The sequence below is a fragment of the Phoxinus phoxinus genome (genome assembly GCF_949152265.1).
Source record: "Phoxinus phoxinus genome assembly, chromosome: 19".
NCBI classification, from domain to species: domain Eukaryota; kingdom Metazoa; phylum Chordata; class Actinopteri; order Cypriniformes; family Leuciscidae; genus Phoxinus; species Phoxinus phoxinus.
In genome coordinates this window covers 3,846,923-3,859,821 of record NC_136894.1, presented here as the reverse complement: position 1 = coordinate 3,859,821, position 12,899 = coordinate 3,846,923, and the positions used below count along the sequence as shown (strand labels likewise).

The following is a 12,899-nucleotide window of genomic DNA, read 5'->3' as shown; positions in this document are numbered from 1 at the left end:
AAACTCTATCCCCATCTGCCATTGGTCAAGCATTAGTCAAGCATTGGTCAAACAAATAGCCCTGCCCCAAACTCACGCTGTAGAGTCAGCATAAAACGGAAGTTGTGATAGTATTCTCTTCCCTATTGTGATGTATGAAAAGCAGCTTCTCGAACGAGAAAAAAATGTTGGGCGGGATTTGATTTTGTCCACGGGGAGTTGATTGGATGGTTTGCTATTGGTGGATCTGATGTGAGTGACAGGTTGCCCCGCCTTCATGCCAGTAAACACATCATCAGAGAAGAGATGTCGCTGCAAGAGGGAGGAGAAGATATTTGGTTTAAAGATTTCCAGAGTACATGATATAAAAAAGATGATGTGCACGGATAAATAATTTGTAATAAATACTGCATTCTTTTCTTGTGTTTCAGGAGCTGATCACAGCCTGGTACATTGGCTTCCTGGTACTGATCTTTGCCTCCTTCTTGGTCTATCTGGCTGAGAAGGAAGATAACCAAGAGTTTTCCACTTATGCTGACTCCCTCTGGTGGGGAACAGTGAGTACTGCCCTCGGCTCCACTAACAACCTGTGTAATAACAACGCTGTCAGTTCCCGGGCTCAGAATATTTATTGTGGGAATTGATGTGGCAGCAATTTTGTTTCATTTCTACTGGGATTATAATTCTGCCTCTAATAGACTGATTGTTGAATAATATCCTGAATCCACAGAGTTAGAATCAGTAAGTTTGATATATATATATATATATATATATATATATATATATATATATATATATATATATATATATATATATATATATATCATTTTAATACAATTATAATGTGTGTAATTAAAGAGGACTTTTTCTTTTCAGTTTTAGTTTTTCTTTTAGTATTTTAAGTTAATGCGCTGGTTTAAAAATGTTTACCAGCGTTAATATTCTCAGTCTGTTATTGCTAACTAGTAGCATTTTTATGTTTAGTTCAGGTGGGTTGTAAAGGTTACAATCTACTATGTATAAAAAGTGAAAACTAAAATGAATTTGTAAATTTTGTTGTATTTTAGGTAGTTTGGAGTCATGTATTTTTTGTATGGTTTTTACTTTTTTAGGTTTTCCATATTTTGTTTCATTTTTCAGTTGATGAAAATATTTTCATCGTTTTGTTTGAATTTTTGGGAAATTCCCACTGCCACTGGAATTACCACTTTTTCTGTTGTTGTTTCTCCTGACCTTGCAATGCATTTCACAGGCCAAACTGGCTGACCACTTCAGTCGTGTTGACGCCATATTGAAGTTAACACGGATGAAAATGAGGCTGTGGGATAGACGTACACTCTTTGGAACGGCACACACTGAATAAATGGTCCTAGATCACATAACTTTTTATGGTGTTTTTGTCAACTGAAAGTTTTTTGTTTTTTTTTCAGAAAGACTGAACAATCAGTATGTTGTCACGTAAACAACAGTGTAATGCATTGAACGCTTTGTACTTCTATCCCTCTGTCAAAAAATAAATAGTCACAACCCTGTCCCTGACTATAAGGACTATAAGGTGTATAAATATATTTTTTGATATGGAAGGTTTTGAATTTAGCTGATGCATGAAGTTATTCTTCCCTCCACTGTTTCCACCCAGATCACCCTCACTACGATCGGCTACGGTGACAAGACGCCGCGCACATGGCAAGGTCGGCTTTTAGCGGCTTGCTTTGCCCTGCTGGGAGTGTCCTTCTTTGCCCTGCCCGCTGTAAGTAATGCTGTCGATTTTAAGGCCGTTGACATTTCCTTTTCCACCGATCCCAAACCCGCTAATGGCCCTCTGTCCTCTCTGTAAGGGCATCCTGGGGTCGGGTTTTGCTCTGAAAGTGCAGGAGCAGCACCGGCAGAAACACTTCGAGAAGAGAAGGACTCCCGCTGCCAACCTCATACAGGTGAGCGCTCAATCACCTGCCGCAAACACAGCCACGGTTTCTATTTCCACGTGCAAATACGTGTGTGTTGTGTGCATGTACGTGTGGGTGGGTCATCTCGTGTTGTCTCCCCAGGCTGCATGGCGTCTCTACTCGACAGATGCTCAGCACTCATACCTCACAGCCACCTGGTATTTCTATGACAGCATGCTGCCGTCCTTCAGGTAAGTATGCAACGAAGCCCTCGTGGAGATGCGTATCTGTGCTGTGTGTGTGTGTTGAACTGGTCTTGTGTGTAACTGATATGACTGACAGGTGGCTTTGCCTTTTTGAGGTCATGATTTCAAAATATCCCAAATACTTCAGCATTAGTGAGACCGATTTATAATCATGTTTCTGAGAAAACAACATTTTATTTTATTATCCTCCAATGCACAGACACAAAAATGTAATTAAAAATGGTACTTTGACCCAGAAATCATGATTTTAATTGATAGTTTTGCCATTGCTTTTGGTTTGTTTGATTCATCTACAACATAAATTTTTGCATGTACTGAAAGCAAGGATTATGACAGTTTTCATGAGTTGCATAAGATTTCAGTTCCAGTTAATGTGGGATGAAAAATGTGGAGAAATAGAAATTTTAACCAGCATTTTTTTTTACCACTTATTTATTATTAAAAAAAACTAATGTGACTAATGTTTTAAGTTAGATAACGTATTTAAAAATGAATAAAATAATAAATTCTTGAAACAAGAATTAAGTTAAACTTATATCTTATACAATCTCCATCTTAAGCTAATTTAATGTTTGAAGGATTTTATTTTCTACATATTTGTAGATATAACACTAATTAAAAACTCAAGAAGTAATTTAACAGATCCTATAAATATTCTTGAAACCAAATTTTGATGGGTCAATAATTGGTTGACTGTTTAATTCAAAATATAATTTAATTCCTTTTATGAAGTATCTCAGTGTTTCCATATAGTATATTATGCCACATTTTTTATTCGTACCTATATATTTCTATTTTTACCTTTAATATGATTTATCCCACATGCATTCATCTTTGGGTGAATTAATTTGACTAATTATAATTATTTTAAAATGACAGGGAAGTGTGTAGTTCAGTACACAAATAAAATATTTAAACAGGAATGATCCCTGTCTTTTTAAAGTATTTTGATGGTTAATTTACCATTTTGTTTTTAGCTTTGTGTTTGTTTGGCTTCTTTTTCCTTTTTTGTTTTGTTTCATTTATCATGTTTGATTATTTTCATGTTTTGCTTGTGGGTCAGAGAACTGACATTACTGTTCAGTCACCTCCAACGGCAGCGTAGCACCAAGAAGGTCCTCCACAACTCCTACCACACCCTGCTGTCGGGGCTCCGGCCGTACAGCTCCCCCTACCTGTCGGGGGACAGGTACGCCACTGTCCAGTTTAATCTTCCTAGAGGACACTAACTCTTCCCTGCAATTCCAGTAATACAATTAAATTAGCATTCTCTAGTGTAGTAAAGTTTCAGGTCATTACTTAAAGTGCCCCTATTATGCTATTTTAAAAGCTCTTAATTTAGTTTTAGAGGTCTCCTACAATAGGTTTACATGCTTCCAAGGTCAAAAAACACTTTCATTTTCTCATAATATACATCGCAGCGTCAGCTCTTTTCTCACAGTGTCTGAAACGGTTCGATAAATGATTCGGTCCCTCTAAACCCCTCCTTTTTGAGAGCCAGCTCTGCTCTGATTGGTCAGATGGCCCAGTCAGTTGTGATTGGTCGACTGCTTACAGCGCGTGTCGGAGATGAAAGGCCCATTACATATCTGAATTTCAGCTCTTCTTCAACACTTGATACACACACAGTAATACGAACTAGTGGTTCAATGGATCTCAAAACTCACGGTCCGGTCGTCCGGATCAAATTACGGTTTTTGAGTCGGAATATTTTCATATTCAGCAAGAAAAAAATCATTTTTGGGGGTGGGGGTTTTAACTTTGCTTTCCATTTATTACTTAAAGCACACTTTAAGTACTCCAGTTAGCCTAAGTGAACAGTCAGTAAAAAATAAGAACAAATACCCAAACTCAAGCATATAGGGGCACCTTAAATCATAATGTAAAGTGTTCACAGGAAGCTCAGCACAGACACTCCAATAAGCTGCAGTTAAATCAGTTGCAGTAGTTTTACTTGTATGTGTTTTTGCGTGCCTTTCTGTGTGCTTGTGTCTTGTTTTTTGTGCTGATACTAATACTACACATCTAGGACATTGAGAGATGTATCAGATATGTGATGTTCTACTCTTTAATTTGTGGTAGATAAGTTGGAGTTTTAGTTTTGGATAGAAAATATCGCCTTTTAGTAGTTCTTGTGCAGCCTATATAATAGAAAATCTCCTTATCTGATCACGTATCTGATGCCGTTCAATGGCCTGTGTGTGTGTGTGTGTGTGTTAATGCCTGCGAGCATTATCTCTTTACCCTTTGACATTACAGTGTGTCTCACACCCCATCTTCATAGCCCTTCATTCAACTTCTCCATTCTCCTCCTCTCCTCCTCATCTCTCTGTCATCGCTCCATCCGTTCACGTTTTCAGGAGGACTGACGTTTCATGCAGGTTTGTGGTAGGCTTTTGAGACGACTATTTCGCCCAATGGGAAGTGTCATTGGCCGTGCTGTGTTTACAGTTTGAGGTGCTTTTTGTTTTCGAGTGACGATGTTAAAATGAACGTGATTATGGTTGGCTGCATTCAGACCTCCTCACATGCCAGTATCTGCATGCCACCCCGTCCCTGCCTGCCTCGCTCAACTTTCTTTAAATGACCTTTCACCCCGATAAGTTGCACATGTTACATTCCTTAAAATTTATCCTGGAGCAGTTTTTCATTTCAGTGCAAAAAAAAAAAAAAAAAAAAAGCCGAGATGTTCTGAAAGGCTGATCCTGAATGTGTGTGTGAGATCATCAACCCTTTCTCCAAAAGCACTTATTTCTCCACTTATTAGTAAGTTACACTTTGTTTTGAAGTGCACGTTATTGCCCAAAAGGAATAGTGAGCCTGGTGTCGCTCTAAACGTCTGTTGTTTCCATTCATCTGTGGAACACATAAAGAGATATTTAGCAATATTAACAATTAAAGTAAAATGGAGCTGTTAAGAAAAAATTACAAAAAAGGCACTATAACAGTGATTCATACACCTTGTGCGCTGGAGCCATACGATAGATTTATTTTAGAAATAGACTGAAATATAAGTCAATATGAGATTTGAAAGCAACGACTGAGGGATATTAAGGTGCGTTCACGCCATGCCGGAAGTGCCGTAATTATGAGATTCTAACTTGTAAAAAGCGTTCACATCTTCACAGAACTCGTAATTATAACTTGTAAACTTAAAATTTTCTAAGAGCTCCGACTTGTACCACCTGACCACTGCAGATTAATTTTGCTATTTTTGTTGTCATCTCGTAATCACGGTAGTTACAACATGCCGACAAGCAGCTTCAGTGTTGGCCCGTTCCTCACAGATGTCTGCATGAACTACTTTTATTTTTACTACTGCCATTTTTAGAGGTTGATCGCCCCAGTCCCCGTTGACTTTCATTGTATAGAAAAAGCATTAAAACATCTCCTTATGTGTTCCACAGAAGAAAGAAAGTCCGTTTTGAATACATGAGGATCAAACTTGCATTTTTGGATGAACTATTCCTTTAAAAATTAAAACTTGGTTATTACATTAATGGTACAATATGTAACTTTTTTTTTTGTTTAAAATGTATAACATTTACATAATGACGGAGTACATTATGAATCCATCTTCCAAACCATGTTTTTGTCTTATCCTGATTCACTACGGTACGTCTATAATAAGTGGGTAACACTTTAGTTTCGGGTCCAATTTTCACTATTAACTAGTTGCTTATTAACATGCATATTACTAGGATATTGGCTGTTTATTAGTACTTATAAAGCACATTAATACCAAATACCTAACCTTTACAGCTACCTTACTAACTATTAATAACAGTAATTATGAGTTTGAGGCAAAAGTCATAGTTAATAGGGAGAATTGGACCGTAATCTACAGTGTGACCAATAACGGTTTATATTCAGACTATTTTAAACCGAGTCGCGACTCGTCATAGACATAAACATAGAAAAGTAGCTCCGGCTACAACGTTCCTCTGCAAGATGCATGCAGTTTTTATTATTATTAGTGTAAGTTACATAGTGTACCTTTAAGTTACACAAACTGAGTTTGATCCAAATCCTCTTACAAGAACGACATCCATGTGGATCGTATCTTATACTACTTGCATATGAAATTTGAATGTTTGCCCGAAAATGCACACTAAAAACAAGTGTAACCCGTGTGTCCTGGCACAGCCGACTAACCCTCACAACCCCTCACGAATCCCCCCCTCTCCCTTGTGTGTCTCTTCAGTCAGCTATCTAAAAAGAGGGGTTTCTTCCGGATTCATACTGGCAGTAAGCAGAGGTATCCATGTGTGATGTGCCTGTGCACACTGGGCTCGATCCGTCCCGTCCCTGATGCCTGAAACTCTCTGAGCCTTACTGATCCAGTGCAGCTCCACCTCCTCCGCTTCACCATGACTGGATTCAGTATATTCCTGACGTGAAGGCTGCACTAGCTCAATAATCTCAGTGTCCTTATCTGTGAGAGGCTGATCAGAGAACGGAGGACTGTATATCTGTGCTGAATGCACACAGATGAGGCCTGCATGTACTCACAGGGCAGATAAACCATCGCTTCTCATCATGGTTTACTCTGATATGCATGTCAGTTATACTTTACGGTTATTCTTGAGAGGCTAAATAACTCATGGCATGTTGTAACATTTGAATGCAGGGATATCTCGAATTCTTAAGGTCAGACATTTTGTAGGGGAGGTATGCATGTACGAGTCGTGTTTGGACAGATCTTCAGATCCTTTAATGTGTGTAAGCATGTGTTAGCATGCTAGAAGTAATCGGATGTAGATTGAGTTACAAAATTGTGCTCTTTGGCAAAGTGTGCATGAGGTTTGTGACCTCTATGTGCATGATTGAAACAGTATTTCAATGATGACTGCAGAAAATCGTACTTTTTGGCATGTTGTATCTATTATTTGAGTTAAGTGGATTTTGTTTGATTACACGTAATGTTTCGGCTAAAAAATACTTCTTTAGCATGCTTGTGCGTGGCACCATGGATTCAAAGAGTGCTCTTGCATTTCTCCAGTTGCTCCTTTTGATGGCACGATTTACACACTGTCACGCCACATTCAGCTCAAGAAATTGTGCTCAATATGCTATTTAAATATGAATCCAAATGTCTATGAAGTTATGCGATACTACTCGCACAGGGCAACATATGTCTTTGACTAACCATTTCCCTTTGTTGTGTCAGCATTATCATGTAAATTAAACTAACCGGCTGTAGATAGATCGATGTGTGTTTCCTAACCCTTCTGTCTGTTTGTCTATGTTGATATGTCCTGTTACATAAGCAAACATAGTCTCTGGAAAAAAAAAAGTTTCACATTATGGAACATGTAGGAAAAAGTCTTATACAGAAAATCCAGGCAGTGCTAATGAGAAGATTGATTAATTTCCTTGTTTGTCACCAACTCAGATCATTCCTCTAATTCTCTCGCCAGTGGGAAGATGGGCTTCCGGGACCGCATTAGGATGAACAATTCCCGCTCCTCTCAGGCTATCCGGAGCAAGGCTTCTCCTTTGCCCCCAGGTAATGTACGGCGCTCGCCCAGCACGGAGAACGTTCCCGAAGCCACCAGCCCCGGCAAGGTCCAGAAAAGCTGGAGCTTCAATGATCGGACTCGATTCCGGACCTCTCTCCGCCTGAAACCACGGCCCGCCGCAGATGGTAGATGCCTCTGTCCACATGTTCACCTTCATACAGACACTATATACATAAACTACTGTTCAAAAGTTTGGGGTCGATACGATTTTTTAAAAATTTTTCGAAAGAAGTCTCACCAAGGCGGCATTTATGGACCCTTTTCAGTTCACGGACTCATGAACCATTTCCACAGTTATCAGCATCGCAAATCTAGTAAAGCTTTTTATATTTTCATTTTCAAAAAATGTATATACACTGTCCAACCAAAAAAAAAGTCGCTGTTTGGATTTATATAAGCAAATGCTTAAGAGTCTATAGCCACGTTTCCATTAGGCCTACCCTTCAAATTGCGCAAATTGAAATTGCGAATTGAAAATAGGCTACGCTCAATGGAATTTATCCATTATCGCAAAAAAGTTTTTACGCTCGCATGAGGTGGTTTTTCAGGCAATTCGAAAAATAAATATTTCGCAAAACTGCATTGGAAACAGTTTTTGTGCATGTACAGGTCACATGACGTAGATGACGCGGTGTGTTCGGACAGAATACGAGACAGAGTTGTTTATTAAATTCATAAAAGACAAAAGAATTACAGGAATACTGGATTATAAACCTCAAAGAAACGCCACAATCAAGACCTCGAAGCAGAAATGAGTGAGAAACTCCTCATATGTGCCGCTCACAGTATAAGGGTCTTTCCTTGCCATTAATGCTTGGATAACACTACGTCTCCTTCCGTTTATAATAATAATGTCTAGTGCGGTGGCTGTGATATATAAACCTACCAACGTCCGTTGCCATGATTTTTTAAATGACTTATCGCGAGAGGAATAAATTACGTTTCAGTCGCATAACATCGGTAACATTCGCAATAGTTTTGTATCGATATTTTGTGTACATACATGTTTTTACATTGTACTTATATTTTTAAAATACCTGCATGTAATTACAGCTGTAATTAATGTATCTAATTACATTTGTAATTACAGTGTTGAGCCTTCCCTTACACCTTAACCCACCCTTAAACTTAACCATACCAGCACACCTGTCCCTAACCTTACCCGGATCACATCTCAATAGCAGCAAAAGTGTTTTACAATACAACATGAACACAATAAGTACATTGTACTTATTTTTCGATGTAAGTACATAGTACTTAAAGCCACTTAATATAAAGTGGGACCAAATGAACTTTGTCCCCCAAACCATTGAACAGTAGTGTGCGTTGTCCTCCTCTCATTACGGATTGATCTCTCGCAGTGGAGGGAGTCGGAGAAGAGCACACGGAGGACAAGTCCTACTGTGATGTGGCCATGGAGGATGTGATTCCAGCGGTGAAGACCCTGATTCGAGCCGTTCGGTGAGTCCACCACCACACAGCTCTACAGACTCCTATAGTTCACTTTAAGACCAAGTACTCTCCGATAATGTCACCATGAACGGTTGGTCTTTTGCAAAAGGGACCTCGGTATAGAATCTGCTCCGTCAGCCATGACCTTTTCACAGTGCAATTACATCAGTTGACCGTTATGGAGACAAAGCGGGGTTAGACTCAAAGAGGGCATGGCAACCTTCAGTTGTGGCTCCTACTTCTTGCTTAAACAAGCAGAAAGTAATACAAGATGTTCTAAAAATATGATCAAGTTCTTACTGAGAATCGAGTGGCCTCTCTCTGATTGGTCAGTGCAGCAAGAGCACACTTGTTCAGTCAGTCGAAGGATGTGCATTGGGGGATTCTTCAAATAGGGGACATTGTTGTTCACTAGGAAGATCTTAAATAAAAATTGCTTAAAAAATAAACAATCATCTTGGTTTGAAAAGTTAGATTATAGGTCTATTTTAATTTATTTATTCAAATTTTAAGAGTATTACTATTAATATGGTGAAATTCGAAAAATTTGAATATCGTGCAAAAGTTCATTTATTTCAGTAATTCAACTTAAAAGGTGAAACTAATATTATATAGACTCATTACATGCAAACAAAGTGAGATATTTCACGCCTTCATTTGTTATCATTTAGATGATTACGTCATATTGTGAAAAGGTTTTCATAAGCTGTAAGCCATAATCATCACAATTATAACAAATAAAGGCGTGAAATATCTCACTTTGCATGTAATGAGTCTATATAATATATTAGTCTCACCTTTTAAGTTGAATTACTGAAATAAATGAACTTTTGCACCATATTCTAATTTTTCGAGATTCACCTGTATTCACCTGTAAAGCGCCATATAAATGTAATGAATTATTAATAATTATTATTATTATTATTGTCCTGCCCTCACACCAGTGCAAAAATCACAGGATTTTTTAGAAATATGATATAAATATAATAAACACTACACTATTACATTAAAAAAAATATGTCGGCAAAATCATAACGGCAAATTCCCTTTTGTAATGCATTTTAAATGAGAGAATATCTACTGTGCATTCTTGCCTAATATTATTATTATTAATAATATTTTCTTATTTTCACGTACGATTTGTCCTGCGGATTCCTGTAGCTCAGATAGTACAGCATGGCACTAGAAACAGCAATTGCATTGAATGCAATGTAAGTCACTTTGGATAAAAACACCAAATGATGCATGCACTAAAGTAAAACTGTCATTACATGTCATCGCGTCACAAACACAGTCACACATTAAAGGCTGATTGAGGTCATGATCAGGACATGTTTTAACATAATACAAACACAACTTGAAGAGGTTTAATTTTTTAGGATTTCAGAGAAAAAGTGCATGTATTTGCAGAATCACACATGTAAACGTAAACCTTGCACATATTGCACCTGTGAATGTCACCCGCTCTGAGAACACTCTTATCTTCAAGCCTTTCCTCCTGACCGGTACACACGGGGTGATAAGGTCACGTTCAGATTCTCCAGGTGTGTACATGTTCACCGGTGCACATTTCCTGTTATCTGGGGGCGAGAGGATTCTGCCTTTTACATAAGAGCCCTCTATAAGATTGATGTCCTTAAGGAACAGGCAAATTTTAGCTTCACCACATTGCTGAGGTTTCACTTTTGTGGAAGACTCCCAGTTTATCAGTGTTCTGCGGTGTAGTGTGTGTGCTATACCGGCTTAGGACAGAACAATCTGCAATGCTCTAAAAAACTGATTCCGCTCAAATAAACCTTGAATTGTCTTCTGCACAGTTTCAAATTTTATTTTATTTTATTTTAAATTTATTTTCTCCTGGTTTTGGGAGATCACACCTGGCAAAGCTTTTAAAGGACTGCCCTGAATTAGGTCTGCTAGATCACTAATAAGATTTGAAAATCAGATTTCTCTTAAGTAAACTTTGAATTACCTTCTGCACCGTTCAAAATGTAATAATACAGGTGAAACTCGAAAAATTAGAATATTGTGCTAAACTAATATATTATATAGACTCATTACATGCAAAGTGAGATATTTCAAGCATTTATTTGTTATAATTTTGATGATTATGGCTTACAGCTTATGAAAACCCAAATTCAAAATTAGAATATAGTGTGAGCCATAATCATCAAAATTATAACAAATAAAGGCTTGAAATATCTCACTTTGCATGTAATGAGTCTATATAATATATTAGTTTCACCTTTTAAGTTGAATTACTGTAATAAAGTAACTTTTGCACGATATTCAAATTTTTCGAGTTTCACCTGTCTGTGTGTGTGTGTGTATATATATATATATATATATATATATATATATATATATATATATATATATATATATATATATATATATTTATTTATTTATTTATTTATTTATTTATTTATTTATTTATTTTTATCCTGGTCAATGAGAGCACACCTTGCAAAACTTTTAAAGGACTGTCCTGAATTAGGTCGGCTTGATCACTAAAAAAAAATTCAATTCTCAAATTAATGAATTAGAAGATTTCTGCAAGTTTGGATGCTCTTTTGCCTCAGATAAAGTGAAGGCAGATATTTGTTCATGCTATTCTCAGAGACCTCATCTCAAATGCATCTGTGGAGCGGGGTATTCTAAAGCTGAGCATATAATGATACAGCCATACAGTGCATCGCCATCGAGTGAGCGAGTCAGCGTTTTCAGGAAACCCTTGGAGGACGGAAATAAATGGGATTTCTTTTTTTTCCCTTTCCCTCTCTCCTTTTCTTTATCTTTCCCCCTCTTTTATCCACACCTGAGACCCGCCCTGACAAAATATGCAGCTACCTGCAAAATGAAAAGACAGGGGAGGGGAAATATATACAGACAGCAAAAAGCCTAAACTCTAGAGTCATCAAGAAACGTGTTTGTTCTGTGTGGGAGGTTTGTGTGTGCTGTGGGCCAGCTGTGGACTTCTTCTTCTGGAACTGCACCATCACCCGTGCACACCTCAACATTTGTGTTGCACACGTAAGCTGTTCCTGAAAACAATGGCTCTTTTTGAAAAAATTAAGTCCTCCACAGTGTGTAGAACTGACCAGCACAAGTTAAAGACTTTTGTCCAAGCTCGGTTCTCCCCCTGCTGGTTGCCAGTGAATCTAAAGGATGAGGAAGGACGATTGTTGTATTCTGAGAACGGAAACTCTCCATAACGGAAGCTTATTAAACATAAAACGCCTCGATACTAAAGACAGGATATCCTTTGAGTTTGAGTGGACATACTCGCCCGTGTTCAGTTTTCTGTTGAGCCAGCAGGGCTTGATGGTGCGCTGAGACGGTGAGAAAAGGGATCGATGCCAATTTCGAGAGAGTTAATCTGTCTCTGACTAACAACTGGGGGAAAACACTTTAGGTGAAAACTGAAGCCCTGCTGGTCAAGGGCATCATACAGTGACTGAATAGGACCCTAAATAGTCATAATTTAATCCAGAAAAAAAAATTGGGTTGTGTTTAATTGTTTAATTAAAGAGATGCTGTCATTAAAGAGATGACCTGCTGAATTTTAGAGAGAAAAAACGGGGTCAAGACAACGTCCTCGAGGTCCTGACATCACAATAAAAAAGAATATGGAATATTAGATCTATTATTTTGGAAATGTTTGGAATTTGTGCTTGATTGGTTTTCAAATTATTCATCCGTTTTGGGAAAATTCAGTGAATTTTCTGTAAATAGATGTTTACTTTTATTTTTATACAATTTACATTTAATCGCTTTTATGGGAAAAGTAAGAA

The 12,899-nt window shown here is 37.7% G+C and overlaps 1 protein-coding gene across 6 annotated transcripts in view; it reads left to right on the top strand.

The window, feature by feature from the left end:
* The window catches only part of kcnq4 (potassium voltage-gated channel subfamily Q member 4), a 61,841-nt gene that overhangs the window by 44,957 nt on the left and 3,985 nt on the right, over positions 1–12,899 (top strand). For 5 of the 6 annotated variants that reach the window (XM_079589748.1, XM_079589747.1, XM_079589745.1 and 2 more), the window contains 7 exons: positions 411–536; positions 1,619–1,729; positions 1,818–1,913; positions 2,028–2,116; positions 3,195–3,320; positions 7,552–7,778; positions 9,015–9,114. In XM_079589748.1, coding sequence (XP_079445874.1) covers positions 411–536; positions 1,619–1,729; positions 1,818–1,913; positions 2,028–2,116; positions 3,195–3,320; positions 7,552–7,778; positions 9,015–9,114 — 875 coding nt within the window. Of the gene's footprint in view, positions 1–410; positions 537–1,618; positions 1,730–1,817; positions 1,914–2,027; positions 2,117–3,194; positions 3,321–6,335; positions 6,390–7,551; positions 7,779–9,014; positions 9,115–12,899 lie in introns of all 6 variants that reach the window. The other variant, XM_079589746.1, reaches the window with a different exon arrangement.